Source organism: Dromiciops gliroides, chromosome 6, assembly GCF_019393635.1.
Source record: "Dromiciops gliroides isolate mDroGli1 chromosome 6, mDroGli1.pri, whole genome shotgun sequence".
In the NCBI taxonomy this organism is placed as follows: Eukaryota; Metazoa; Chordata; class Mammalia; order Microbiotheria; family Microbiotheriidae; genus Dromiciops; species Dromiciops gliroides.
Window position 1 is genome coordinate 175,485,216 of NC_057866.1, and position 26,569 is coordinate 175,511,784.

The window sequence follows — 26,569 nt, forward strand, 5'->3', positions numbered from 1 at the left end:
GCCTTCGGTGAGGCTCCGGGTGGGCTCAAGCTCCTCCCCCGCGCCAGGTAACGAGGGCCGAGGTCCGGGTCGGGCCCTTTAAGACTAACTCGCTTTCTTTCTGGCCTCAACCACGTGTCCAGGGAAGCCTCGGCGCCGGGAGTGTCCAATGCGGAACGTCCTCCCGTATTACGTGATACGAGCGCGTTCAGCTTCTAGACCAATGATGGCGGGCGAGCGGGCTCGGCCCTCCCCCTGCTTCCTCCTCCTCCCTCCGACCCCCCCCCCGCAATTCCCCCCCCCCCCCCCCCGCCGCCGCCGCCGCCGCCGCCGCCCCCCGGCCGCTGCGGGCTCCTCCCGTCGGAGATAACTGTCAGCGCGGCGGGGAGGCCGGGGCTGGTGCTCAGTCATATGACCGGCTGCTCCCAGCTCCCGAGGGCAGAGCCGAGCAGAGCGGCGCGGAGTTCCTCAGCTGCATCGGCAGCCCCGGGCTGGCTCCCTCCCGTGATGCTGGGCGGCCGTGCTGCAGTAGCAGGAGCAGCCGCCGCAGCAAGAGCAGCAGGAGCCGCCGGGATGCCTCCGCCGCGTGGGCCCCGGGCTCGGGCTGCAGCCAGCTGAGCGGGCGGCGCCGCGGGAGCCCGAGGAGCAGCAGCGGCCGCGGGTGGCGGCGGCGGCGGCGGCATCATGGCCCCGACCCTGCTCCAGAAGCTCTTCAACAAAAGGGGCTGCGGGAGCGGCGCCGCCTCCTCCTCGACGGCAGCCTCGGGCAGGGCACCCAGGGAAGCACCCGCCTTTAGGTGAGGAGTCCCGGGGAGCTCGGAGGGCAGGGGGGAGGGAGGAGGGGAGGGGAGTGGGGGCGGGAGGAGGAGGAGGAGGAGGAGGAGGAGATAGATGGATGGATGGTGGATGGTGAAGTCGGGTGCTGCCTCTCTCCCATCGCCGGCGCTAGGCTGGTCTTTGTGGGAGCTCGGGGTGGCGAGCTGAAACCCCCGCACCCTTCTGTCCCACTAGGAGAAAGAGTGGGGCGGGGGTTGTTGTGGTTGTGTTGTGTTGGGGGTGGGGTTTATTCCCCCCGCCCCCCAGTTCCCCAGGCTTCTCCAAAACGAGTTCTCTTGGGGGGGGGAGGGTCTCGGCGTGCGTCCGGGAGGCGCTGCCCCACCCCCAGATTTTTTTTTTGGGGGGCCTCTGAAACGTGGTCATCATGATCCCTTTTCTGTGAGAGCTGGGGAAATTGTCCCGAGCGCGTGATGGGCAGCCCCGAGCAGGATTGACGGGCCAGGTGTGTCATCTGCAAGGCATGCGTGCCGTGACCCCATTGTGTAGGTGAGCATTAGGTTGGGAAGGAGCAACCTCGTGAGGGAGTAGGAAGTGCTTGTCTTATGACAGGCTCTCCGAGGGATGAATGAAAGGATGTAATTTTGACTTCAATTAGACTGATGGCTCTTGGTGCCTGGAAAGGGGGAGTAGAAATGCCTTGTGAAATGGTTGAGATTTCCATTTAACAAAGCTGCCTGCTGCACATGTGGCATAGATCAACATTACAGTCCTCCCCCATCCCCCCTTTTAAAACACGTTTCTCTGTCTTGACATTTAAAAATGCTTTATAATGCATTTTGGAATACTTGAACTTAGTGAAAGGCTTAATCAGAGTCTGATGTTCACGCTGGCCTCTCGGTCGGGTTTGTTTTTTTTTTTTTAGCTGAAACCTTTTATTTTTAAAACTTTCTATTAGAACCTACTTGCATGATAGAAATGTCGTTGAATCTAGACCAAATAAGAACTTGCAGATGAAACTTGGAGTTAAATTCTGAATGAGGTTTGCATCATACTTTCTGCACTTAACTGGATTCTCTTCATTATAAACATACACATCTCACTACAACTGTGTGAAAAACAGCTAAGGACCCCAAGCTCACACACAAATACATACACACACGCACAACCGTCATACCTGAATTCTTATGTTTCTCCCACACCAATTGGCTGTCTATAACTTGAGCAGGGAATTCTACTGCTTTCACTGTTTTGAATTTGAGAGTTGCTAGCCTCTGCAGATGGTAGAATTGCCTCTCTCCAGATATGCAGTTTCTTCTTTCCCTTCTTTTAATAACCCTGATTTGTTTTAGGGAATAGGACTTGTAGTGTAAAAGACAATTACATGAAGAAATTTGAACAACTATGCAGTGGTATTAATATAGCTTGACTCATTTCTCCTCTCCTCTTCCCCCCCCCCATACCTAAGTTTGGTTTGTTACATTTTTAGAAAGGGGTCTGCATGTTGGTCCAGAGCTCCACATTAAACCTGATCTCCTTCACAGCATAGTCACTTCATTTTGTCTTTGTAGCCCTATCATCTGTCCCAGTGCTTTGCAGTTATACATGTTTAGGATGAATGGAATTGACTTAAGGGGCTACTGATTGCTTCTGTGAGATTCACCATGTGTTTTGGGTGGGACCATTTGCAGTGTGGGTGCTATTAATTTCTCTTGATATGTAATAGTGGAACACAAAGCTCTGCCAAAGGTTGTTTTTTTTTTCCTGTCTCCATTAAAGTTCACTGATGTGTGAATGTGTCTGAGAGAAATGCAGACAGAGTTCATAGAATTGTAGGGTTAGAAGTGACCCTAAACATCACCCTTCTGCTTAGTAAGGAGTCTAACAGATGGCTAGATCCATCCTTAAGTTATGGATGTAAACTTGCTTTGGGGGAGGCAAGGAAAGTAAGGTGGGGAATAACAGGAGGAGGAGAAAGTGGTACCAGCTGGTGTCCAAAGGCCCTGTATACATACATTAAGTGGATAAAGCATGAATGACAATTTTTTCCCCTGCCTTCTTTCACACACAGCCTGAAGAATGCATATTGTTCTTTTGTATGATCTACTATTGAAAGCAGGAATTCTTATCATTTTTGTGAGTCATGGACTCCTTTGGCAGTCTGAAGTTTATAGGCCCCTTCTTAGAATTATGTTTTAAAATACATTAGATAAAATACTTAAAAAGGAAAATAATTGTGTTGAAAAACAGTTATCAAAAAAATTCAAACCCCTCAAAAGACATTCACAGACCCCAGGTTACAAACCCCTGACCTAAAGATATCTATAAATGAATCTCATTGTATATGTACATACAAATCCATCCATATATACCTCACATAAATAGTCCCATCCCTTTTCTCCTTACCCACTTTCTCCCATATCTAAGTTTGGCATGTGTGTGTGTGTGTGTGTGTGTGTGTGTGTGTGTGTGTGTGTGTATATGTAGTTAGTTAGTTTATATATGTATTCAAATAAGCTAGTTTCATAGGCAACTTTTAGGTGGTAGGAGATAGTGGAGAAGAACATGCCTTCTGCCTTCTCTGTATGGAAGGGGGCAGGGAGACATGAAATCACAGATCTGGACCCGGAGTTTCATTGATTAAAAAAAAAAAAAACAACCCTTAATACGAATGCAGATCAGCTTTTGCTCTTAAAATGATAGTCTTAGAGGGTTACCGAGAATCTGGAGGGGATAAATGATTTGCCCAAGTTCACATAACTAAGGTCTGAGGCTGTATTTGAATCATTCTTTTCCTGGCTCCAATATTGGCCCTCTCTCTACTGTGCCATGCTGATTCTCCAGAAAAGAAAAATCTAACTTTTACCTGCACAAAAGTGAACCCACTGGAATTTATCCTACTTTCAAGTCATCCTAGGTTTTTGAGATTTAAATCATATGAGGTTGGACTGTATGATGTTAGTGTTTGAAAGGACATCAGAGATCATGTCCTCTCATTTTATAGATTAGAAAGTATGGTCATACAGCAAATTAGCAACAGAACCAAGACTAGAAGGACTCAGATCTCCTGATTCCCAGACTCTTTTCACCACAGCAGCAAATGGCTATTTAGCTTCTGCTTAAGCAACACATTCCCTAGTGAAGAGGTGTCTTTGTCCACTACAGAGCCTTCTATGCCTGGACAGCTCCATTCATCAACAAATTCTTCCTTAGGTTGAGTTGTAGTTGGCCTGGCCTCTTTGTAACCTTGGTACTGGGGAAGATTCACTTGGCCTCTGAATTGTTTGGAGAAGTTAACTTTCAGATATTTCAGTGGCTAAAAGCCATTTACACGATTGGACTACATTTTACAATGTTTTATTTCAGGGGCAGCTAGATGGCGCAGTGGATAGGGCACTGGCCCTGGATTCAGGAGGACCTGAGTTCAAATGTGACCTCAGACACTTGACACTAGCTGTGTAACCCTGGGCAAGTCATTTAACCCAAATTGTCTCACCAAAAATAATGTGTGATTTCAAGCTATAATTAATAAGCTTGTTAAAACAGCAGGATTAGTCTAAATTCAGATACAATTTCCTGCAGTTTTGAAGCCGAAATTTTAAAATTTGAAATAAATGTAAGACCTAAATTTGTATAGATTTTTAATAGTACAAAATTGTCATGCATCAGAACATTTAAAGCAGACTTTTACTCATCACTACTCTTAATCTTTTCTTTTTCTTGATAGCTTTATTTTTATAATTCCTAGTCACTTCTTTATGTTTTCCTTCCTCATTCCTCCATCTTTCACATACTGTATTTGATTAGAGAGGAGCCATTCCTGTCCAAAACACTAGGATGCAAGTCTAAAAATTCTTGTGCCTTCTGGCATTCCACCGATAAAGCACCAAGAGAAAAAAAGATTCTTGAGTATATTTAAGCTCTGATAGTTTGGATTGACTTTGTGGAAAGCTCTTATTGGAGAAATTGATTAGGAAACAAAGGAGATTAAATCAAGACTGAGGAGAGGCAACAATTGGCACTATTCAATTTCAGTATTTGTAAAATTTGACACCTCCTCCCATATAATAATAATAATAATAATAATAATAACAATAACTGTCGTGGCATTTTAAGGTTTGCAAAGCTCTTGACATGCATTAGGTCATATGAGCCCACAACAACCCTACAACATAGGTATTATGAATACTATTCCCATTTTGCCAATGAATTAACAAGCAATAATCACTTATTAAGTACCTGTTATGTGTTAGACATTGTACTAGGTGCTGGGATATACAAAGACAGATATGAAAGAGTCCTGGCTGGCAAGAATCTCATAGCTTGTAGGGAAAAGACAAATTTATAACATGCACACATATAAATATAATAGTCAACAAGCATTTATTAAATACCTACTGGTTGCTAAGCATTAGCAACCTTAGAAAAAGACAGATATAGAAGGTGGCGTTTGGACGGAACGTTGAAGGAAACTGGGAATTTTAAGAGGTAGAAGTGAGGGAGGGAGAGCATTCCAGATGCCCAGGAAGAGGGCAGAAGGACACTTTGGCCAGACGAGGAGACCCAAGCCCAGACAGGGTTATGTCAATGCTTTTCTCCTGGTCATACCACTCCTGAGGGTCAGAGGCAGAATGTAAATCAAGGTCTTCCTGATTCCAACTAAGTCCAGCACTTTATCGACTCTGACATATTGCCTCTATGAAATAGCAGCTGCATGCTGAGGACAAATTAAAAATTTGAGACAGTTCCTATATGCTTTCACTTTTAGCTTGTGACAAACGCAACAGAGTCTTGGTGTTTCTGCCTCCTGAAAACGTGAAACAGCATTTGACAATAGTAGCTGGTACTGTTTTTGGATTAAAGCTAGTTTAAGAATTTGTGGGTTCTTATATAACCTCCAGGACCAAAATCAGCATTTCTGTATCAGATTTGATAGTAGTCAAAGGGTGCCCAATAAATCTCAAATCTGATTGAAGTCCAAAGCTTTACTTTAAAGTCTTCAACTTGAGGCAGCTAGCTAGCTTGATAGGATCAAGAATGCTGGAATTCAAATCCAGCCTCCCAGCCTCTAACTTAGCTGTATAACCCTGGACAAGTCAATTAATTGTCTTCCTCAGTTTCCTCATCTGTAAAATGGAGATAATGGCATCCACTTTCCAGAATTGATAGGAGGACTTTGTAAACCTTAAAGATATATGTATGCAAAATAGTGACACTTATATGTATATAGTGTATAGCTACACATATGCAGCACTTATTTTAAGGGCGTGTATGTATATGTGTGTGTGTGTATATCTTTACATATATACACACATATATATGTCATTAAATTACTGTTCCGTGAAGTGAATCAGCATGGCATAGTAGTAGATTTGGTGCTGAACTTGACAGCTGGGGTTGAGAAGGCTACAAATGATACGTACCGGCTGTCATCTGTCCCATTGAAAGAGTGAGGAGTTTCCTTTGACGAAATCAAAGGTCCTTGATGCACTGGCATATATCTGGCCTTCCAAATTCCCTAAGCTTCAACTCAGTATATGGATGTTTGCAAAGAAATGAAAGCTAATTTCTAAAAGCCCCGTCAGGACGGGGTTTAGAGCTGGAAGGGACTTTATGGCTCTAATCCTACTCTTTCGTTCTCCAAGTGCCTTTTTTGGTTTAGAACAGTGTTTTGAAATGGTTAAGAAGGTAGCACTTTGGTATGAGCAGTAAATTGAATAAAAAGTGCCTTCCTGTAGCCTTTTTAGACTATAAATAGTGAAAAGAATAGACCTGTCACTTCTTCTCATCAGCTAGGGATAAATGGTGACGTCTGAAATTGTTCTAATCTCTGGAGATCTTTTAAGAAAAACTTAACCTGTTACAGAAATCCCTTGTGTGTATGCCTTTATAATGGAGCCTATTTATCAGCATTATCAAATAGCATTACATAACACATATTTCTGCAGTTCTCTAAGATTACAAATTGATTTTTACACAACAACCCTGTGAAAGAGGTAATTTAAGTATGATTATTTCCATTTTGCAGATGAGGATACTGAGACTCTGAGAGCTTAAGTGAGTTGCTTGGGGTCACAGACAGCATGTAGGATTGAATGAAATCTAGGTCTACTAACTTCAGGCCCAGTACTCCCCCCCCCCAGGCAATGGGGGGTAAGTGACTTGCCCAGGGTCACACACCTAGTAAGTGTCAAGTGTCTGAGGCTGGATTTGAACTCAGGTACTTCTGAATCCAGGGCTGGTGCTTTATCCGCTGTGCCACCTAGTTGCCCCCCCCCCCCCGTTCTCTTTTTTTTTTTTTGGTGAGGCAATGGGGGGTAAGTGACTTGCCCAGGGTCACACACCTAGTAAGTGTCAAGTGTCTGAGACAGGATTTGAACTCCCATCCTCCTGAATCCAGGGCCGGTGCTCTATTCACTGTGCCACCTAGCTGCACCGACTGACCCTCCCCTCCCCCCCCCCAGTACTCTTAATATCAGATCCTCCTATAAGAATCAATGCCTCATAGTCCCCTGTCTTTCTTAGATTTTATAATCTAAAGGACAGAAGGATATAAGCGAAGGACAAACAAAAACACTTCATAGGAAATGACAACAAACAGACATTTCTAAATCTGATAAAGCTAAAGGTAAATATTTACATTAAATGTAGACGAGTATCTGTGCTCCAGGTGCCTGTTTGGCTGAAGTTGTGTTGCCCAAAAGCATTTCTTCCTTTCCCACTGCTTCACTGGGCCCAGATTCCAAAATTGCCAAAGGAATTTCTTGCTTGGAGGGGAAGAGCAGGAATAGAGAATTTATGGCTGAGGAATTCAGGGAGGGAAGAGGGTTGGAAAATACCTTACATTTATATAAACTTTGAAACTTGCAAAACATATAAAAACTGTTACCTCATTTGATCCTCAGCAGCCCCGTGAGTCAGGTAGTGCAAGTATTATTATTCCCATTTAACAGATGAAGTGACTAAGGCCAAGGGAGTTTGTCATTTCACACATTTAGTAAACTCCAAAGCCAGCCCTGGAATGCTGGTCTCTGACTCTTAAAGGCTGTGTTCCAGGCATGACCACATGCTTATGTAGCAGAGCAATGTTAAACAAGGAACTTTTAGTACCATTATTGTCAAACTTGTATGCCCTGGAAAGTAGCCCCCCTTCCCCCAAAGCCAAGCTTGTCTATGCCACTGTCCATCTTCTGTGTGGTTTGTATCACTCTGAGGTGTAATCTCCAGTTTCCTTCTAGGGCCCAACCCCACCTTCCTGATTTGCATCCTACCTAGAAATTACTTCTCCTTACTTCTCTTTGGTCATTTTGTTTCTTCCCAATTGAATGTAAGTTTTAGAGGCTAAAGTCTATTTTCATTTTGTCTTTGTGTCCATAGGGCTTGGCACATGCTAGGTACAAAATAGTACCTTGCAGAACAAATGCTTATTGAATGAATGAATGAATGAATGATAGAAAGGAGTCCTTCTGGAGCTGCTGCTGCTCCCTCCTGTCCCAGCTTCTGTGGAAATAGAAGGTCTCTTCCCCATGATTAACTGCCCCCCCCGCCCCCCCCCCCTTGAAAAAAGTCTGTTGAACTTTGGCTTCATTAAAGGTTAAAGAAAGAGAAAGCCAGTGCCCTGAACTAGGTGATTTGGAGGAAAGTCAGGGTGATTTGGGCTCTCATTCTGTTATCATCACTAACTAGATGTGACTTGTGCTAAGTGTCTTTCTGGGTCTACTACCTCATCTGAAAAATGGAAATTATAATTCTAGACCTGCCCACGTCACAGGGCAGTTGGGAGGGGCTCATGAGATGGAATTCGTGAAAAGCTTCTCTGAGTGGAGAAAACACTGAACAGTTTCAGTTGTTAAGAATCACTAAAAACCCACTAGCTCATTAAGCTCTCTATTAAGAGTGGAGCCAGGTTGATCATTCAGATTTCGTGATCCTATAATTGCTAAATGTTGCCTAGTTTTGCTGCGATTGTTCTCTCCCCTGCAGATGTGGGAACTGAGGCAGAACAGAGATGACGTCGTTTTCTTCGATTTCATGACAAATCAGTGGGGTGGAGGGTGGGGGTCTTCCAGGAGATTAACACTCCTAGCCATTGAGTTTCCATAGTATCACAAAGACAGCTCGCTTGTGTTTCCTAAGTATTGCTGAGTATGTTTTTTTCACTTTTCAGTACTTGGATATGTAAATTTTCTTATTACATTATGTGGCCAAAAGTGATTTCTTTGGTTTATTTTCTTACTTCCTCTATGTTCTATATAACTCATCATTCCATTCAGGCATTTGTTAAGCCCCTACTGTATTCTAGGTACTGGGAATTTGAAGGCAAAAAAGAGGGGTGTGGGGGTGATAGTCGCAATCCTCAAGGAACTTAAAATTTTTCTGCAGTATCTCCCGGCTAAGCAGGCACTATCCAGAAGTAAATGTTGACTTTTTCTACAGATCTAAGAAATCAATGGTTTTCACATTTATTTACACTTCTTCATTTAGCAAATATTTGAACACCTATTCATGTGCAAAGCAAAGGAGAGGTGGTCTCTGCCTCATGGATCCTCTTGTGTAACAGAAGAGATGAAATATGAGATGAAACGTAACATAAAAAGAGGCTAGATATGAAAGTGCAGTAATACTTTGGTGTGGGAGTTTTGAAGAGGGAGAGAGGAATTCTGACAGGTGTGGGGGGGGGAGTGTAGGTGGTGGTCCTGTGATGAAGGGAAAATGAGAGCCTTGTGAAGGGAGTAGGCCATGAAGACCAGAACTAGGAAATGGACAGGTGAAGCAGGTTAGAGGAAAACAGAATCTTTAGGTATTCTGTGCAAATGAGTGTTGAAACATGTGCTGAAGGAAAACGAATTATAAGAAATGTGAAAACTGTTGCTTTCTTAGACCAGAAACGGTCAACATTTCTTTTTTTAGCTTAGGCAAGAGTCCTTGATTTGGAGTATGGGGCCCTGTGCTTGAATCTCAACTCACCTCCTTCCTGGCCGTGTGATCTCGGAGAAGGCATTCAGACTCTGCTTCTTTGTCTGCAAAAAGGGGTAGCTGTAACTTGTTTTTCAGCCGGAGTGAGAAAAGTATTTTGAAAATTTTAAAGTGCTATGTAAATGGAAGCTTTAAGTCTGTGACAGAGTTCAGGGTATATAGGGAGACATTCAAATTACCCACTTTTGCTGAAACATACAGGCTGTGGGAGAGTAATGGGAAAGGATGATAGAAAGCTAGGATGTTGGAAAGCCTTGAACTGGTGACCTGTGGGGGTTTGAGTTTTATTCACTGGGTTTCCAGGGATGTTTGGAGCAGGTGGAATGTTGGTTTAAAGCTATGCTTTAAGAAGATTAACCTGACATCGTGTGGCATGGTTTAAATGTGAGGGAGGAGGGAAAGGGGGAGACCAATTAGAAGATTATTACAGTAATACAAGTGAGAGGTAATCAAGTGGAGCTGGAAGTGTGATAGCAAGAATGGAAAGGGAATGAATGCATGTACAAAATACTTTGGTAGTAGAAATGACATGATTTATTGATTGCATTATTTATTGGAAGACAAGAAAGTGGGAAAAGACAGATGAAAACCTAGGTAAGACCATTAACAGAAATAGGACTCTCAAGTCACACTGATTTTAAGGGAATGTGCTTTAAAGATCATTTGAAATAGAATCAGATCTGAGTTGAGGGATGTGAATGAGATATTTCTGATCTAAAATGATATTTAGGTTTGTTTTTAAGCCTGTTGAATTGGAGGTGGTAGTGGTATGTCCTGTCATATAGGCCAGGTGGCAAGTTGGAAATTCAGCACCCTAGCTTTGTAGAGGGCAGGCCTGAAAATATATGTCTGGCAAAGGAGACAGATGAGGGATGGCCAGAGAGGTAGGTGGAAAGCTGAAATTAATATGAAATTATTTTGTTAGTAAATTGTTACTGAAAAAAGTTGAGTTGGTTGTGTTGATGTTCAGTGTCCATCTTTTTAAAAAACATTTTAAAGAAAAGAATAGCTGGGTAATTATTATTATTATTATTAAGGAGTATTTCAGCTTGATAAAAATTTGAATTCATAGTATGAACTCAGAGGCAGGCAAGATGAGTAAACATTTTGGGGTTGATGGTTGTGGCTAAAATGCCCATTTAAGTTCCCACTCCTGAGGAGTATCTCTGGGCATTAGTATGTTGTCTAAGAACCGGAGTTCAAATGTGGCCTCAGACACTAACTAGCTGTGTAATCTTGGGCAGGTCATTTAAATCTATTTGCCTTAATTTCCTCATCTGTAAAATGAGCTGGAGAAGGAAATGGCAAACCACTGCAGTATCTTTGCCAAAAAAAACCCTAAATGGGGTCCCAAAGAGTTAGACACAACTGAAATGACTAAACAACAATAACAACAAATGTTTATTGAGTTAAGTTGAATGTTACCTCTCTGGGTCTTGGTTTCTTTATCTGTAAGTGATGAGGCTGAACTAAAGCATCTCTTAGGGGCCCTTCCATGATCTATTTTAAAAAGTTTTTTGAATGTTTGAATGTGGCCTCTATAGTTTTGTTTATTGAATTAAAAAGCAAGGATTGGTTAAAAAAGAAGCTTCCTTGGGTGTATACAAATTATGCCACCCTGGCCACCTCTCTGTCTGGTGGTGATGGAGCTCTGTGTACACAGTGGGGCTAGTACTTGGTCAGTAGACAGTTTTGGCTTGAGCCTTCAATCAGAAACCTTTCCACCTTGGTTAGACCTGCCAGAGCTTGTACTCTGCTCTCCTAATGTTTAAGAAGCCAGGGTCACTGCTATGCCAAGATAAGATTTTAGGCACAGTAAGACTTATATGGAAGAATAAGTCCCATTGTACAAACCAGCCAGGAAAAAAAGGCTTTTCTTTTTCCCAAATTGTCTTTCTGATGCACTGAAAATGCTGTCAGCCTCAAGGAATCCCTTTGTATTGTGTGACCTTGGCAAAGGACTGTAAAAGTACTTTCATGAAATGCACATGTGGATGTGATGAACTCCTAATGGGTAAATCTGATTTTAAAAACTAGGATTGGGCTTCATTTCTGGAGAACCATTGTGCTTCTCTCTCCCCTTCTCCCCCACCCCCTACCCCCTACCCTCTTCCTTAGTGTGAGTGGAAATCGACAAATAGTATACCTTGATTACACTGGTCCTTTGCTTGCCAGGGGCTGTTAGGCAGAATATATGAGATCATACATTTGGCGACTGATACAAGTCTTTCCTTTATTCCTAAGAGTGATGAAATACTTGGTATGTTCCCTCTTACTAAGCATTCTTTGATGCATTTTATCACTGGTTTGGTGAAAAATCTTTATTATGTATCAGGGAAAAACAGGATGACCATTTCCACCTCCAGCCCCACCCTGTCTGAAAATGGAGCTCTGATGACTCACTGCTCACCACAATACAAACTACATTTATGCCCAGTGTTTGAACTGAAGGGTGTGATGGGAGTGGAAAGAGATGGATAGAGTCTTCAGTTTTGGGGCAGGGCCCAAACAGGAGCTGAGCTTTCTGCAGATGGAGAGTGGCTGATCCTCAAGATGAACTGGGGTGTTAGCCCAGTTCCTCATTGCATGACAGAAGCGAATTGTAAACAGAGTCAGCTTTCATAAGGCTTACAACTGGAATACTTTAAGAAAGAAGAAGGCAATGCATCTTAAGTCTTAATTTTCCTGGCAAGTCTTTGTATTCTGTAATATTTAAATTATTTAGCTACTCATTTAAATACAGTTGTGGTTACGTTTTGTGGTAGATGGCCACAGAAATGATACTCAGATGACTTCAGCTGATTTAAAGAAAATTGTGGTAATATCTCAAGGCTCTCTTGAATTTAGAACAGCAGCATTGTTCCCTGACCCTAATATTAGTGAATTTAACTTAATAAAATATTCCTGTGGCATCTTAACTGTCTTAGGAAGGGACCAGATGATACCAAATGTCATGTAAATATTCTATTGTTCAGGATGTTGCTAGTATTAATATATGAACTTTGGGTTGGGGTGGGGGGGAAGGGTGGTGGTGAGAGGACTGCATAGGTGCTGAAGATCTTTGTTCCTGTCTCAGCTCAACCAGATTCTCATCTGTCAACTAGGGAATTAAAATTCCTGCCCTGCCTATGATACTTGTTGGGGAAACATTCAATTACTATATACATGGAAAGTCTAATTTTTTGGGGGGGATCCCCAGATCTGTGATTACAATTTGTGTAGAGAATTCTCAGTGTAACTCCCCTCCCTGATACAAACAGGTTGGGGCACTGAAGACTTAACGTGACTTGGCCAGAGCTAGTATGTGTCAGAGTCAAGGCATGAACCCAGGTCTTTCTGACTCTAAAATCTTACATTACTCCATGCTGCTACATAACAAATGGATGTGGCCACATTTCTATAGTACTTTATGGTTAACAAATTAATTACTTTTCTTATAATAACTATGAAACAGGAAGTTTAAGTGTTGTTATTTCTATTTTACAAGTGAAGGAAACTCAGGTTTGGAATATGTATTATATATATAATTTGGTATTGGAGGTAGGATTTGAACCAAGGCCTATAGAATCCAAGTCAGTCCTCTTTCCAATTTTATTACATCACCTCCCTGATTAACCAGGTAAGAGTGGTGTTACTTTGTTGGATTGACTAATAGATAAGTAAAACACACGCTTGAATTTGAAGCTCCCTTGAATTTTGTGAAGTAAATTTCTTTAGCTAAACTTTTCACTCGGTTGTCAAGGCAACCCCTCTATTTCTCAGTAGGTGTAGATGGTTAGAACTGGAGCTGCAGCTCCTCCAAGAATTGGAGCAGGGGTTGATTTAGAGTTTTCGGAGAAGGAACAGAGATGGAAGAAGCATTGTTCTGATTCTCAGCACCTCGTTTGGACTTCATCTAGCACTTGTGGTTCTTAGGAGGCTGCTTTCTTGGCCGCCATTTTCTTCTTTTTCCTTATGGTTTAAATCTTCTGTATCTCATGGCAAAAATAAAATTGAATATATTGCTGATATTTATAGCATAAATACTAATCTCATTTCTTAAGCCCTTAAATCTGATAAAATATGAAAGAATAAATAGAATATCCTTTAAAATGACAATTTGTTTGTTACTCATCCCCAATTGATTGGTGCCCTGTTAGTCTGTTAGCTTCTAGTCCTTTATTGTAACGAGGAGATGCTTATTGCATCTCGTTGAATTTTTTTTCCCCACATATGGGTCCTTTTCCTCCTTCTTTGATCTCTTTGGGTTATAGGCCTACCAGTGGTATTGCTAGGATAAAGGGTATGTAATGAATGTTGGAACATGTTTTTCCATATTCCTTTCCAGAACCTATTCACAGTTCCACCAGCAGTGCATTAGTGTTCCTGTTTTCATGCAGACCCTCCAATAAGTCTTCTGAACATCTCCAGTTCCTAAATGGGAAGTTCTCTTTCGGAGAGGTGTGTGTGTGTGTGTGTGTGTGTGTGTGTGTGTGTGTGTGTCTGCGGGTTTTGGCATAGGATGGTGATTGTATATCCTGAATTTGAATGAAGGCACTTAGCCTAAGAACAAAGTTGGTATTAGGACCTTAACAGTGAATAATTTAGAAGGATGGTTGAAGTTGAATTCTGGAGGAGCTTTCAAGGCTTAACATCTTTTCTTTTTCTTTTTTGAAAAGCAGGTAATTTTTGGCTAAAGAATTATCAAATAAATTATTAAATAACACTTTAAGAATCTAACATTTCCCCTAAGAAAGTAAACTTGGATTAATGACCCACCTATCCTTGAAAACTTACATTCTGTGAGGTAAGTAAACTTAGTAAACTTTGATCCCAGACACCACAAATCAGGACTACTTGTACTGAAGTATTACAGTTAGTTGCTAGGCAGATGTTAGTGCCAGTAATTCTTGATATGGATGCAAGGTAAGGTAAGATGCAGCCTGTTCTGAAGGAGTTTACAATCTGCTTGGGGTAGATAAGACATACTAGGGCCAAAAGATAACTAGCAGCATGAGACAAGTGCCAAATGAATGGTGGCGTCATTAAGTGTCTGGGTTGGTTGACAGGAGAGATCTCTTAGACTGGGAAATAATAAAAAGAAGAATAGCATCCATGTGGTACTTTAAGATTTGCCTAACACTTCACAAAAAGTATCTTATTTAATCCTTGCAACAGCCCTGGAAGGTAGATCCTATTATTATCATCCCCATTTTTGCAGATGAGTACACTGAGGCAGGGAGGTTAAATGACTTGCCCAAATGAACTCTAGTCTTTCTGACTCCAGGTCCAGCACTCTATCCACTGCACCACCTTGATGCTTCTAAGAAAAACTGTAAAGAGGGAACATTTTGAGTTGGGCCTTAAAGGTTGGACAGAACTTGGAGATTTTGGGAAGGGTGCATAACTGCAGTTAAAGGCTGGGTGGCATGTTCTTGGGACAGAGCATTAGACTATTTTTTAGCCAGAGCAGAAGAAATGTATAAGGGAGGAGTGCAAGCAAAAGCTTGGAGGTTCAGTGAAGGCTATATTGTGGAAGACCTTGAAGAGCAGGCCAAGAAATTTCGATTTAATCTTGTTGGTGAAAGAGCCCTCTGTTAGGAGCTTGGGATTGATGAGATGTGACCTTTTCAGGTTGTTTGGCTCCACCTGTGGATAGTTTGCACAGCATCAGCATCTTCTACCCTATTCTGTTGCATACTTTGCCTTGTTCTTTTTCTTCCTCCCTGCCTTCTCTCCACCCTCAACTCAAAGTTTCGGGGAAGGGAAGGGCAGGATGAAGAGCTTCTGCAGATTTTAAGTAAAAAAGATCTATGAGAAAGAAGATAAGAGGAAGCTGGGCTTTTTAGCAGAGGTGCAAATAGCTACTAGCCCAGCCCTTCAGCAGATTACCTTCCTCACATTCAGGCGTAGTGAGTTCTTATTTAATTTATGAAAGCACTCCATGCCTGTTTGGTTACGTTTACCTTCCCCTTTCAAGCCCCAGCCACTTGGTAAAACCTCGGCTGATCTCACTTCCAGTCTATGGAAAGACCTACTTGGCAAATCTTGTGAATAGCCATGCTCATAGCTCAGTTAACTTGTATATTCAAGAAACGGGCATGTGAAAAGGTGAATGCACTATTTATTCATTCATTTGGGCCTGTGGTGTACATTCAGGATTTTAGTGTGCTATATTACTCTAAGAGAAGTTTGCATGTTCTAAGAATCTGACATAGAATGTCAGGTATTTCTGGGATAATTGTAATTATCTTTATGTGGGTATAAACTCTGAGGGCTAAGACTATCATCTCAAATGGCTATCTTCCTCAGTACCTTTCATGGAGCTTAGCAAGACATAGGTACTCAATGTTGAATGATACTCTCTAATGATGAGAGGAACTTTGGTCCCCCCTCAAAAGACAGGAAAATCTTTGAATTTTACAGGGAAACATGGTAGCAAGATGGAAAAAGTACTGAATTTGAAGTGAAATGATCTGGGTTCAAATTGTGACCCTACAGTTGTTTATCGGTGTGATCTTGGGCAAAAAGAAATGAGCCTTGTTTTTTTCCTCTCTTTAAAATGGGGGGATTAGACTAGATCCATGGGGATATTGACTCAGAAAACCACATGTTAATATGATGGTTTTTTAAAAAAATTTTTGTTTACTATTTCCCAGTTACCTTTTCGTCTAATTGGGGTGCCCTTGGGAATGTTGTGAACCGCTTTCAGCCCTTGGGCCTCATGTGTTGCTAACTCTGGACTGCTCCCTTCCAGTGGTAAACCAGTGTTCCTGCCATCTCTGATGTGTCTCCAAAGTGCTATTTCTAATGGCTAGTGAGGCTTTTCTGAGTACACACATCTATGACCTCTTCTTCCAACCTCTGCAAAGTTGTTAAAACATTTTTTGCTTCTACTGGCATAAACTCTACACTTCTTAATCTGTTCTGCATCTGTTCTCCCCATCTTGACCTTTATTTTCCCTTAAAATCCTGGTAGCTACTGAACTTTGGTCTTAACATCTGAATCTGTCAGTTAGGTCTTGGTCACGCTCCTGTTCAGCTGACTCCATTTGAATGCTGAGCTTACACCAGCAGTAGCAGCCTGGCTTATCTAGGCCTTGCGGTCACTCACTATGCCACATGCCAAGTGACCTCTTAAAGAGAGAGTTCTTTTCAAATGCAAATTGGGGACTTAGATATTTTATCTGTAGTTAAAGGCACAAGCTCATATGATTACAGATTTAGAGTTGGAAAGGATGTTGTTATTTAGTCTTAACTCCCTCATTTTACAGATGAGAAAACTGAGGTTTAGAGTGGGGAAGTGATCTCGATTTACACAGCTAGTAAGGGGCAGAGCCAAGGTTTCAACCTAGGTCTTCTGGATATCAATTGACTACTCTTCCTACAGTCTACACCTGCCCCCCAGTAAAAAATTTCTGTACACTGTTAGAATTGATTTATAATCCATCCACTCTACTCCTCTGTTTCTGACAGTGGCTTTAAAAGAGGTTCTGCTGGTCCTCCCTTATGTTCCCCCAGAAATCCCAATTTTCCCTTTAAAAACCCATAATAGTTCATCTAAGCCCTTCTTGAGTCTGTTTATTTTCAGTGGTCTTCATTCAGTACATTTGTAGCTCTTTAAAGCCTGCCTCCCTCCCTTCCTTTCCAGTCCTGTTCCACATACATTCCAGTCCAGAAACACTTGCTTTCTTACCCTTCTGACTGCTGCCTTTTCATGGGCTGTCCCCCATGCCTCGAATGCTCCCCAGCTCTCCTAAACCTCATCTTTATGCAAGAGGCCTTCCCAGCTCCCCCTTTCACCTTCCATTCCACATAGTGCATGTTTGCATCACTCCTTTTAGAACATAAGCTCCTGCAGGGCCGGTACTACATTTTGGTCTTTCATTTTATCCCCAGTGCTTAGCATGTGGCCTGACATAGCTTCTGTCTAGCAAATGGTGCCTGGCACTTTGAAGACACTTAATGGTGTTTTGCCCCTTCTTAAAGTCACAGGATTCCATCAGTTTACTATCTACTAAATAAAGCAGTACTTCCTTTTATTTACCCTAAATTTACCTCTTTGAAGCATAAGCAGAACCTTCTTTTTTAGAATTTAATTTTTTTCAATGAACAAAAATCTATTTTTTCTCCTTCCCACCTTCCCCGTCATTAGGGGAAAAAGGAAGAAAAACCAAAAAAATCTTTATAATAAATAAAAACAACCTTCTAACATCCCCCAAAAGACTTATTTGTACAAAAATATTGATAGCAGCTCTTTTTGTGGTGGCTAAGAATCGGAAGTCATAGGAATGCCCATCAATTGGGGAATGGCTGAACAAGCTGTAGTATATGATGGTGATGGAATAGCATTATTTTGTGCTATAAGAAATGACAAGCAGGATGACTTCAGAAAGTCCTGGAAAGACTTGTATGAACTGATGTGAGCAGAACCAAGAGAACATTGTGCACAGAGACAGCAATATTGCTTGATGAAGAACTATGAAAGACTTAACTGTTCTCAACAATACAATGATCCAAGACAATCCCAAAGGACTAATGATGAAAAATACTATCTACCTCCAAGGAAAGAACTGATATTGATGGAACACAGACTGAAGTATGCTATTTTTTACTTTCATTTTTTCCCTTTTATTTAAGTTTTCTTATACAAAATTACTAATATGGTACTGTTATACATAATCGTACATGTATAACCTATATCTGATTGCTTACTGCCTCAGGGAGGGGAAAAGGAAGGAAAGGAAGGAGAAATAAAAATTGGAACCCCAAACTGTAAATAAAAATGTTTATTACTTTAAAAAAACCCTTCTAATTATGGTATTTCAGGGTTTCATGCTTGCCCTATTCATAACTTTCATTATTTTATGGACTTTGACCACATTTTTTTCTTTGTCTTTCTAGACCGAAGAGTCCTCTACTTGTTTTATTCAATATTTTATTCATAGTCAGTATTCCTTTATTGATATTAGTTACCCTGCTCTTATACCTATCTTTAGGCACAGTTGTTTGAAGTACAGAAAACTATTTGAGGAGAGGAGGATATACACATGTAAGCACTCGACCTTATTTCTGTTGGGAGTACTACAATTCTTTCAGACACCTAGGTTTGCTACCTTTCTGACTCCTTACTTGAATTCACCTCATATATCTAATCGGTTGTCAAATGTTGACCATTCTATGTCTACAACATTTCTCTGCTCACACAGCTTCCTCCAAGATCTAGTGCTCATCACCTTTCACCTGGATTATTGTAACAGATTTATCACTGGTCTCTTTGTCTCCTCTAGTCTCTCATCTTCCATACATCTGGCCAAATGATTTTCCCAAAGCACTCCTGTAGTCAGTAAACTCATGTGGCTTCCTATTTCCTCAGGGATTCCATACAGAGTCCTTTGGCCATGAAAAGCCTTTTAGAACCTGGGTTATGGCAAATCTGGACAGCATACTAAAAAGCAGAGACGTCACCCTGCCAACAAAGGTCTGTTTAGTTCAAGTGACGGTATTTCCAGGAGCCATGTCTAGCTTTGAGATTTGGACTGTAAGGAAAGCTGAGTGCCATAGAACTGATGCTTTCCAATTATGGTGCTGGAGAAGACTTTTTTTTTTTGTGAGGCAATTGGGATTAAGTGACTTGCCCAGGGTCACACAGCTAGTAAGTGTTAAGTGTCTGAGGCTGGATTTGAACTCAGGTACTCCTGACTCCAGGGCCGGTGCTCTATCACTGCGTCACCTAGCTGTCCCTGGAGAAGACTTTTAAAAGCTCCTTGGACAGCAAGGAGATCAAAGTCTCTCCCTAGCCCCTGAATTTTCTTTTGTATGTTGTTCCTCCCAATTAGAGTATGAGGTGCTTGAGAACTAGGACTGTCTCATTTTTTTCAGGGCTTAGCACCATGCTTGTCACATAGTAAGCACTTTATTAATGCCTTTCGTTCTTTCATTCCCTCATTCCCTAAATGGTTTTCCTCTTTTTCTCTAGGCTTAATATCCCAGGGTCCAGCCTTTACGGATCAGTTTCTCATTTCTGTACTTCCAATTGCAACCCCCTCCCATGAGTCAAATAGCCTCCTTCAAAAGGAACCCTGCTCCATATCAGTTAAGAGAGTGCCAGATTTTTTGTTTGTGTTTTTGTTTTTTGCACTTGAATGTTTCAGTAAGTGGATATGTTGACTAATGACTAGGAATAGGGCCTAGACCTGTGACTTCATTGGTAGAGGGAACTTCTGGATGAAGAAACTCCTTTTGCTGCCAGTGCCTATTGGGACCTTCTCTACAGTGTCTAGTCTTAGAGATTTGCCTGGAACACTGAGCGGTTACATGGTTTCCTTGGGCTCATATAGCCAATATTGGGGGCAGGGGGATAATTCCTGGCTTTGAGACAGACTGTATCATACACTGCCTCTTTAATAACTTTTTATTTAGTGTCTAGGTTTTCTCTGTAAAATCAGGAGATGAGAAGGGAGAAAATTCCCGTCATGAGAGGCAGCCATGATCTTTGTGTAAATGGAAGGTAAGGTTGGAGGGAGGGGCATAGAGCAGGGAGCTGGGGAGGCCTCTTGCAGAAAGACAAGGTTTGAGCTGAGTCTTCAGGGAAATCAAGAGGTCGAGGAGAGCAGGGGAGCATTCTACGCATGGGGGACAGCCTGTGAAAAGGCCCTGGTCAGAAGTCATGCCAGGGGATGATTTGGCCAAACCTGTGGGTGAGAGCAGAGTAGGGAGAGACACCAGAAGACTATTGCAGTAGTCCAGGTGGGTGGGGATGGGTGCTATTGCCAGTGTGGCAGTGGTGTCAGAGGAGAGAAGGAGGTGTATCAAAGACATGCTGTGAAGAACCGATTGGGTAGATTTGGTAATGAATTGGATTCAGGAGTGAAAATTAGGAGTCAAGGATGACGACAAGGTTTCAGGCCTGGGTGACTGGGAAGAGAGTGGTGTCCTTGACAGTAGTGGGGAAGTTAAGAAGATGGGAAGGTTTGAGGAGGAAGATAATAAGTTCAGTTTTGGACATGCTGAATTTAAGATGTCTGGAGTGCATCCAATGGAAGATGTTCAATAGGCATTTTGTTATTGAAATCCAGAGATTAGAAGTCAGGACCTGGGAGTCAAGAGGATAGAGATTGTAATTGAATCCTTCCTTATGAGCTGTTGAGATCACCAGGTGAAATATTATCGAAAGAGAAGAGGGCCCAGGGCAGAGCCCTGAGGAACATCCATGGATATTCAGCAAAGAAGACCGAGAACTGGTCAACAGATAGGAGGACAATGCAGAGGGAGATGGATCCTGAAAACCTAGAAAGAAAGGAGGATTACAGAGAAGAGGGTCATCAACAGTGTCAGAGGCCACAGGGAGGTCGAGAAGGATGAGGATTGAGAAAAGGGTATTGAATGTGCCAGTTAAGTAAGTTTGCAGAGAGGGGAAGCTAGGTGGCTTAGTGGATAAAGCATTGGCCCTGGATTCAGGAGGACCTGAGTTCAAATCCAACCTCAGATATTTGACACTTACTAGCTGTGTCCTGGGCAGGTCACTTAACCCTCATTGCCCTGTCCCGCTCCCCCAACTCCAATCCATAATTTAAGTAAGTTTGCAGAAAGCAGTTTTGGTTGAGATGAGGTCAGAAGTAAGGCTGCAGAAGGCAAGTTTTTTATTAATTAAAATTCTAATAAGTATTTTTTTGCATTGTTTTTGCCTTTAAGACAAGAAGTTTAATAGATAGTGGCTATTAGACAAAACATTTAGAAAGCTGCTATCCACTTTTTAGGAAGAGGTTAAAGAGGGCTTCATAAAGAATTAGCTATTCATAACATGAGAAGGGAGGGTTGATTAAGGTTTTTGGCTCATTGAGGGCAGAAGGAATGTAAATATTGATTTTGAATAAAACTCATGTTATAACTTCTCAACCCCTCTTCCCACACACACAGGATTTCCTGGCATTCAACTTTTTAATGGCAGTTGGGTGTGCCATGGCCAGAGTGCAGAGGCTGAAGAAGGGTCCAGTTGACCCTGCCTTCTCTTCCCCTCCCTTGTCCAGAAAGCTAAAGTATGAAAGGAAAGGTTGTTCTAGAAAGCTGGTTTGTATTTTGCACCTTCAGAATCTCCCATGAGGTGATAGTGACCAGGCTGCAGGGCACATCAGTAGTCTTTAGACTTCTGATCTTGTATCTCCATCAGTTAAAAAACAATTGAACGTGCACCCCCCATGGGTATATATGTTGCTTATAAGTTATATCGACACACACTATTGCATTAGAAATTATATACTCTTTAAAACTTACACAAAAAGAAATTAAAAATGATGAGAGAAAGAGGAAATAATATTTCATCCTAGAGTCAATTGGGAGCCACTGGAGTTTACTGAACAGGGGCAGTGTTGTGCCCTCTGGGACAATCAATTTGGCAACTGTGTAGGCGATGATTAGAGAGGAGAGACTATTGCAAAAGTCCAGGCAAAAAGCGACAAAGGCTTGAGTGATAGTTGTGTAAATAAAAATAGTTAGCTATTTGCATTGCTCTTTAAGGTATACAAAGTAACCCTTCCCCCCCTCCCCCCCAAGCCTCCTCCCTCCTCTTTTTCTTTAAGAGCTTTTTGAAGGGAGGATAGGTAGCACAGTGGATAAAGCACCAGCCCTGGATCCAGGAGGACCTGAGTTCAAATGTGGCCTCAGACACTTGACATTTACTAGCTGTGTGACCCTGGGCAAATCACTTAATCTTCATTGCCCCCTGAAAAAAACCCAAAACAAAACAAAACCAAAAAATCCCAAGAGCTTAGAAGAGGACATGTGAATCAGTGCTACAACATCACTCTCAAGGCTAAGGAACACTAGCAATTCAGTTCGCTTTTAACTTATATAACAATTAACCTGTTCTTACTGTTCAGGAAAGTCCAACATAATCAAGGGCTAAAATAATTTTTAAAAATTTGTTTAAAAAAATTTGACTTTCAAATTCCCTCCTTCCAGTCCCTCCCCCACCCCTTGAGAAGACGAGCAATATGATAGCAATTATACATATAAAATCAGGTAAAATATTTCCATATTAATTATTTTGCAAGAAAGAAAATCAGAGAAAGTGAAAAAATTGTACCTCGGTTTGCCCTCAGAGTTCATCAGTTTTCTTTCTGGAGGTGGATGGCATTTTCCATCATGAGGACTTCAGAACTGTCTTGGGTCATTATCTTGATCAGAGTAGCCACGTCTTTTTCACAGTTGATCAACCTCAAAATAGTGCTGCTGTATGGTAGCTTTCTGGTTTTGCTCCCTTTACTTAGCTTCCATTCATATAGGTCTTCCCAGATTCTTCTCGAATCATTCCTCTCGTTAGTTCTTATAGCACAGCAGTATTTATTCCATCACAACTTGCTACCACAACTTAGTCAGCCATTCCCCAATTGATGGGCATCTCAATTTGTCATTCTTTACTACTGCAACAAGAATTGCTAGAAACATTCTTGTATATACCAATCCTTTTCCTTTTCCTTTGATCTCTTTGAGATACAGACCCAAAGCAAACGTATGTTTTTATAGGCCTTTGGACAGAGTTCCAACTTGTTCTACAGAATGATTGGACCAATTTACAACTTCACCTACAGTGCATCAGTGTCCCGATTTTTCCGCATTCCTTCCAGCTTTTATTTTCTTTTTCTGTCATATTAACCAATCTGATGGGTTTGAGGTGGTATCTCTGCTTTGTTTTAATTTGCATTTCTCTAATTGTAATTTAGAGCATTTTTCATGTGACGATACATAGTCCTCTATATAATCTGGTAATTCTAGTTTTCTGATAAGAGAACCTCTCTTTTAAACTCCCCTTATTCTTACGTTAGGAGCACTTAGTCACTTGCTGTTGTGCAAGCCCCTTAGTGACCTCTTGGCACCTGGAAGTGGTGCTGGGGAATCTTGGAAGGAAAGATTAGCCTCTAATATGCATCCTGGCAGTTTACATAAGGAATATACTCTACAGATTTTGAGAGCATAATTCTCCTCTAAATTGGGATCAGCCTGAGTGTGTCAGCTTTCTTTTTCTCTGTTTTGGTTGTGATGTAAATATTAGGAACTTAGTGAGATCCTACCGGATGAAGTCACCCTCCCTCTCAGGTGTGACTCAGTTCCTTTTCCTCCTCCCCCTTTCAGTATTTAAGACAATATGGAATTAACAATCCACTTTTAAAACGGAAAAATATTTATTTTTAAATCACCCAAATTTCCCACTGTTTTCCTGCCCTTATTTCCTCCCAGAGAGCCATCCCTTATAATAAAGAATAAAAAAGAGGCAAAAAAAATTCTAAAAAATTTACCATAATATCAAAAGGTCTGATGCTATATATAGTATTCTACACCCAGTGCCTCCTATCCCTTCAAGGAAGAGGATAGGTGGCTTATCATATCTCTTCTTTGAGACCAAGCTTGATCATTATCATTGAGCAGATTGTAATTTAAATTGTTTTGTTGTTGTTTTTTCCATTTATGTTATAGTCATTATGTATATTGTTTTTCTGGTTTTGCTTCACTTTTGTATCAGTTCATTTAAGTCTTTCCATGTTTAAATGTATCTGAAAAAACTTAATTGGCGTCTTATATTGTTTACTTCTTAAATCTTATAGTTGGATAAAACATTTATTAGATTTCTACTCTTGGGGCAGCTAGGTGGTGCAGTGGATAGAGCACTGGCCCTGCATTCAGGAGGATCTGAGTTAAAATCTGGCCTCAGACCCTTACTAGCTGTGTGACCCTAGGCAAGTCACTTAACCCCAGTTGCCTCACCAAAAAAAAAAAAAAAGAGTATATAGATTTCTACTCTGCTGGACACTTTATAAAAAGATATTCTCTTCCCTCAAGGAAGTTATATTCTAATAGGGGGAAAGAAGACACAAAGGAGACCTTGCTTGTGTTTACAATTAAAAAAAAAAATCCCTTCTATTCATCTTTCCATCCTCTATACTCATGATGCATATCATACGAAAATCTGAAGGTGTTGTCTTCTCTCTTCTCCCCCATCCCCTTAAAAGTAAGTTTTTACTGATTTCTATTTTTTATATCATCATAATGATTCCCAGTGTGCCCCCCTCACCCTCAGATAGCCATCCCATATAACAAATAGTAATTTTTTAAGAACAAAAAAAAAAGTGGGAGAACCCAGCACAACTGATTAATACATTGAAAAAGTCCCCAAAACATGTGCAGTGTAATACCTGTGGACTTCCCACTCCATGAAGGGGCGGGTTGAGGGTGTGAGAGGTCACGTTTTTCATTTGAGTCATGAATGATCCTTACAACTTTGTTGCATTCACTGTTGAGTTTTGCCTGTGGTGGTTCTTTCATGTACGTTGTTGTAGTTGTTATGTCTGTTGTTTTTTTGTTTTGTTTTGTTTTGCTCCCTTTCTTCTTTATCAGTTTGTGTGGATCTTGCCAGGTTTCTCTGTATTCACATTCATAATTTCTTACAGCGCATTAGTATTCTATTCCCTTCATGTACCACACTTTGTTCAACTATTCCCCAACTGATGAATATCTACTTTGTTTCTAATTTTTTGCTTTCAAAAAAGTGCTGCTGTACATATTGTGGTATCTGTGTGTACTTCCACCCCCCCCCTCCATTTCTGAAAGCCAGGACCAGTGGTGATTTTGGAAGGGAATTCTCTAAACAGCTTTCTAAGGTTTGGAGGAACAAGGCTGGAGAAGGGAGGTGAGTGAGCTGCCCAGCAGCAGTAGAAGGGAAGGTGGTTTCTGGTATGATTCAGTAGTGGTTTCTCTCTAGAAACCTCCTTGGTATATAGAGTTATCTTCATCCCTTTCATTAACTTTGGGGAAAAAAGTTTTCTGTGAATACTGAAGGGCTTCAAAGTGCTTTCAGGTATTTAGTGGTAAGAAGAATTGATGGTGAGGGCAGCTAGGTGGCACAGTGGATAAAGCACCAGCCCTGGATTCAGGAGGACCTGAGTTCAAATCTAACCTCAGACACTTGACACTTACTAGCTATGTGACCCTGGGCAAGTCACTTAGCCCTCATTGTCCTGACAAAAAAAGAAAGAAGGAAGGAAGGAAGGAAAAAAAGAAAGAATTGATAGCATCCATTTTCTGGTTGATGCCTTTCTGTGACATTAACCATGCTGTTCTTTTTGACCAAGGGCAGCAGACACCTGGGAAGTTTTGCTGTGGAATGTCAGTCTTCCTTATGCTTAATGTAAGTAACAATGTTGCCTTACAGCAGTTGTCAGAAAAGCGTGACTATTTCCCTGAGTCCTGAGGCTGTGCAGAGAATCAGAAATCAGGAAGTGGACAGCTCATTCATTCTTCATTGCTTCACTCTGCTAGTCATGTGTTCATTCATCCTCTATGCTTTATTGAGAACCTGCTTTATTCATTTCCCCCACTATGTGTTGTCCTGCAGAAGTACCACTGAAGACTTCCAGTGTATTTAGGGAAATTAGCCATATAACACTATAGATTCTATAGATTCTATAGCTAGAAGGGACCTTAGAACTCCTCTAGTTGAACCCCTTTCATTTTACTGATAAGGAAATCAATCTATAAACACCTACTATGTCTGGTGGGGGGGTTATAAAAACAAAAGTGAAAATGTTCTTGCCATTAAGGAGGAGTTGGTATATGCATACTTATGCAAAACAGATAAGATAATTTTAAGGAAGGGAAGGTCTTGTCCTTAGAAGGTAGGAAAGAGGGAGGACTCAAAAGGAGGGTAGCACACTGCCTAGAGTCACACAGGTATTGTGAAACATAGTTGACACTTTTTAAAAACAAGTTTTTATTGATATCTTGGTTGCTTCATCATAGTTATCTCCAGTATCCCTCCCCTACCCGCCCCAGCTATTCCATATGAGTATTTTTTTAAAGATAAAAAGAG

General features: G+C 41.4%; 1 protein-coding gene across 1 annotated transcript in view; it reads left to right on the plus strand.

Moving 5' to 3' along the window:
- Positions 1 to 326: 326 nt before the first annotated feature.
- FNIP2 (folliculin interacting protein 2) overlaps positions 327 to 26,569 on the plus strand; it is a 146,247-nt gene continuing 120,004 nt past the window's right edge. Inside the window, 1 exon segment of the mRNA XM_043970382.1 lies at positions 327 to 776. Within this exon segment, the coding sequence (XP_043826317.1) occupies positions 664 to 776 (113 nt within the window). The 5' untranslated portion in view covers positions 327 to 663.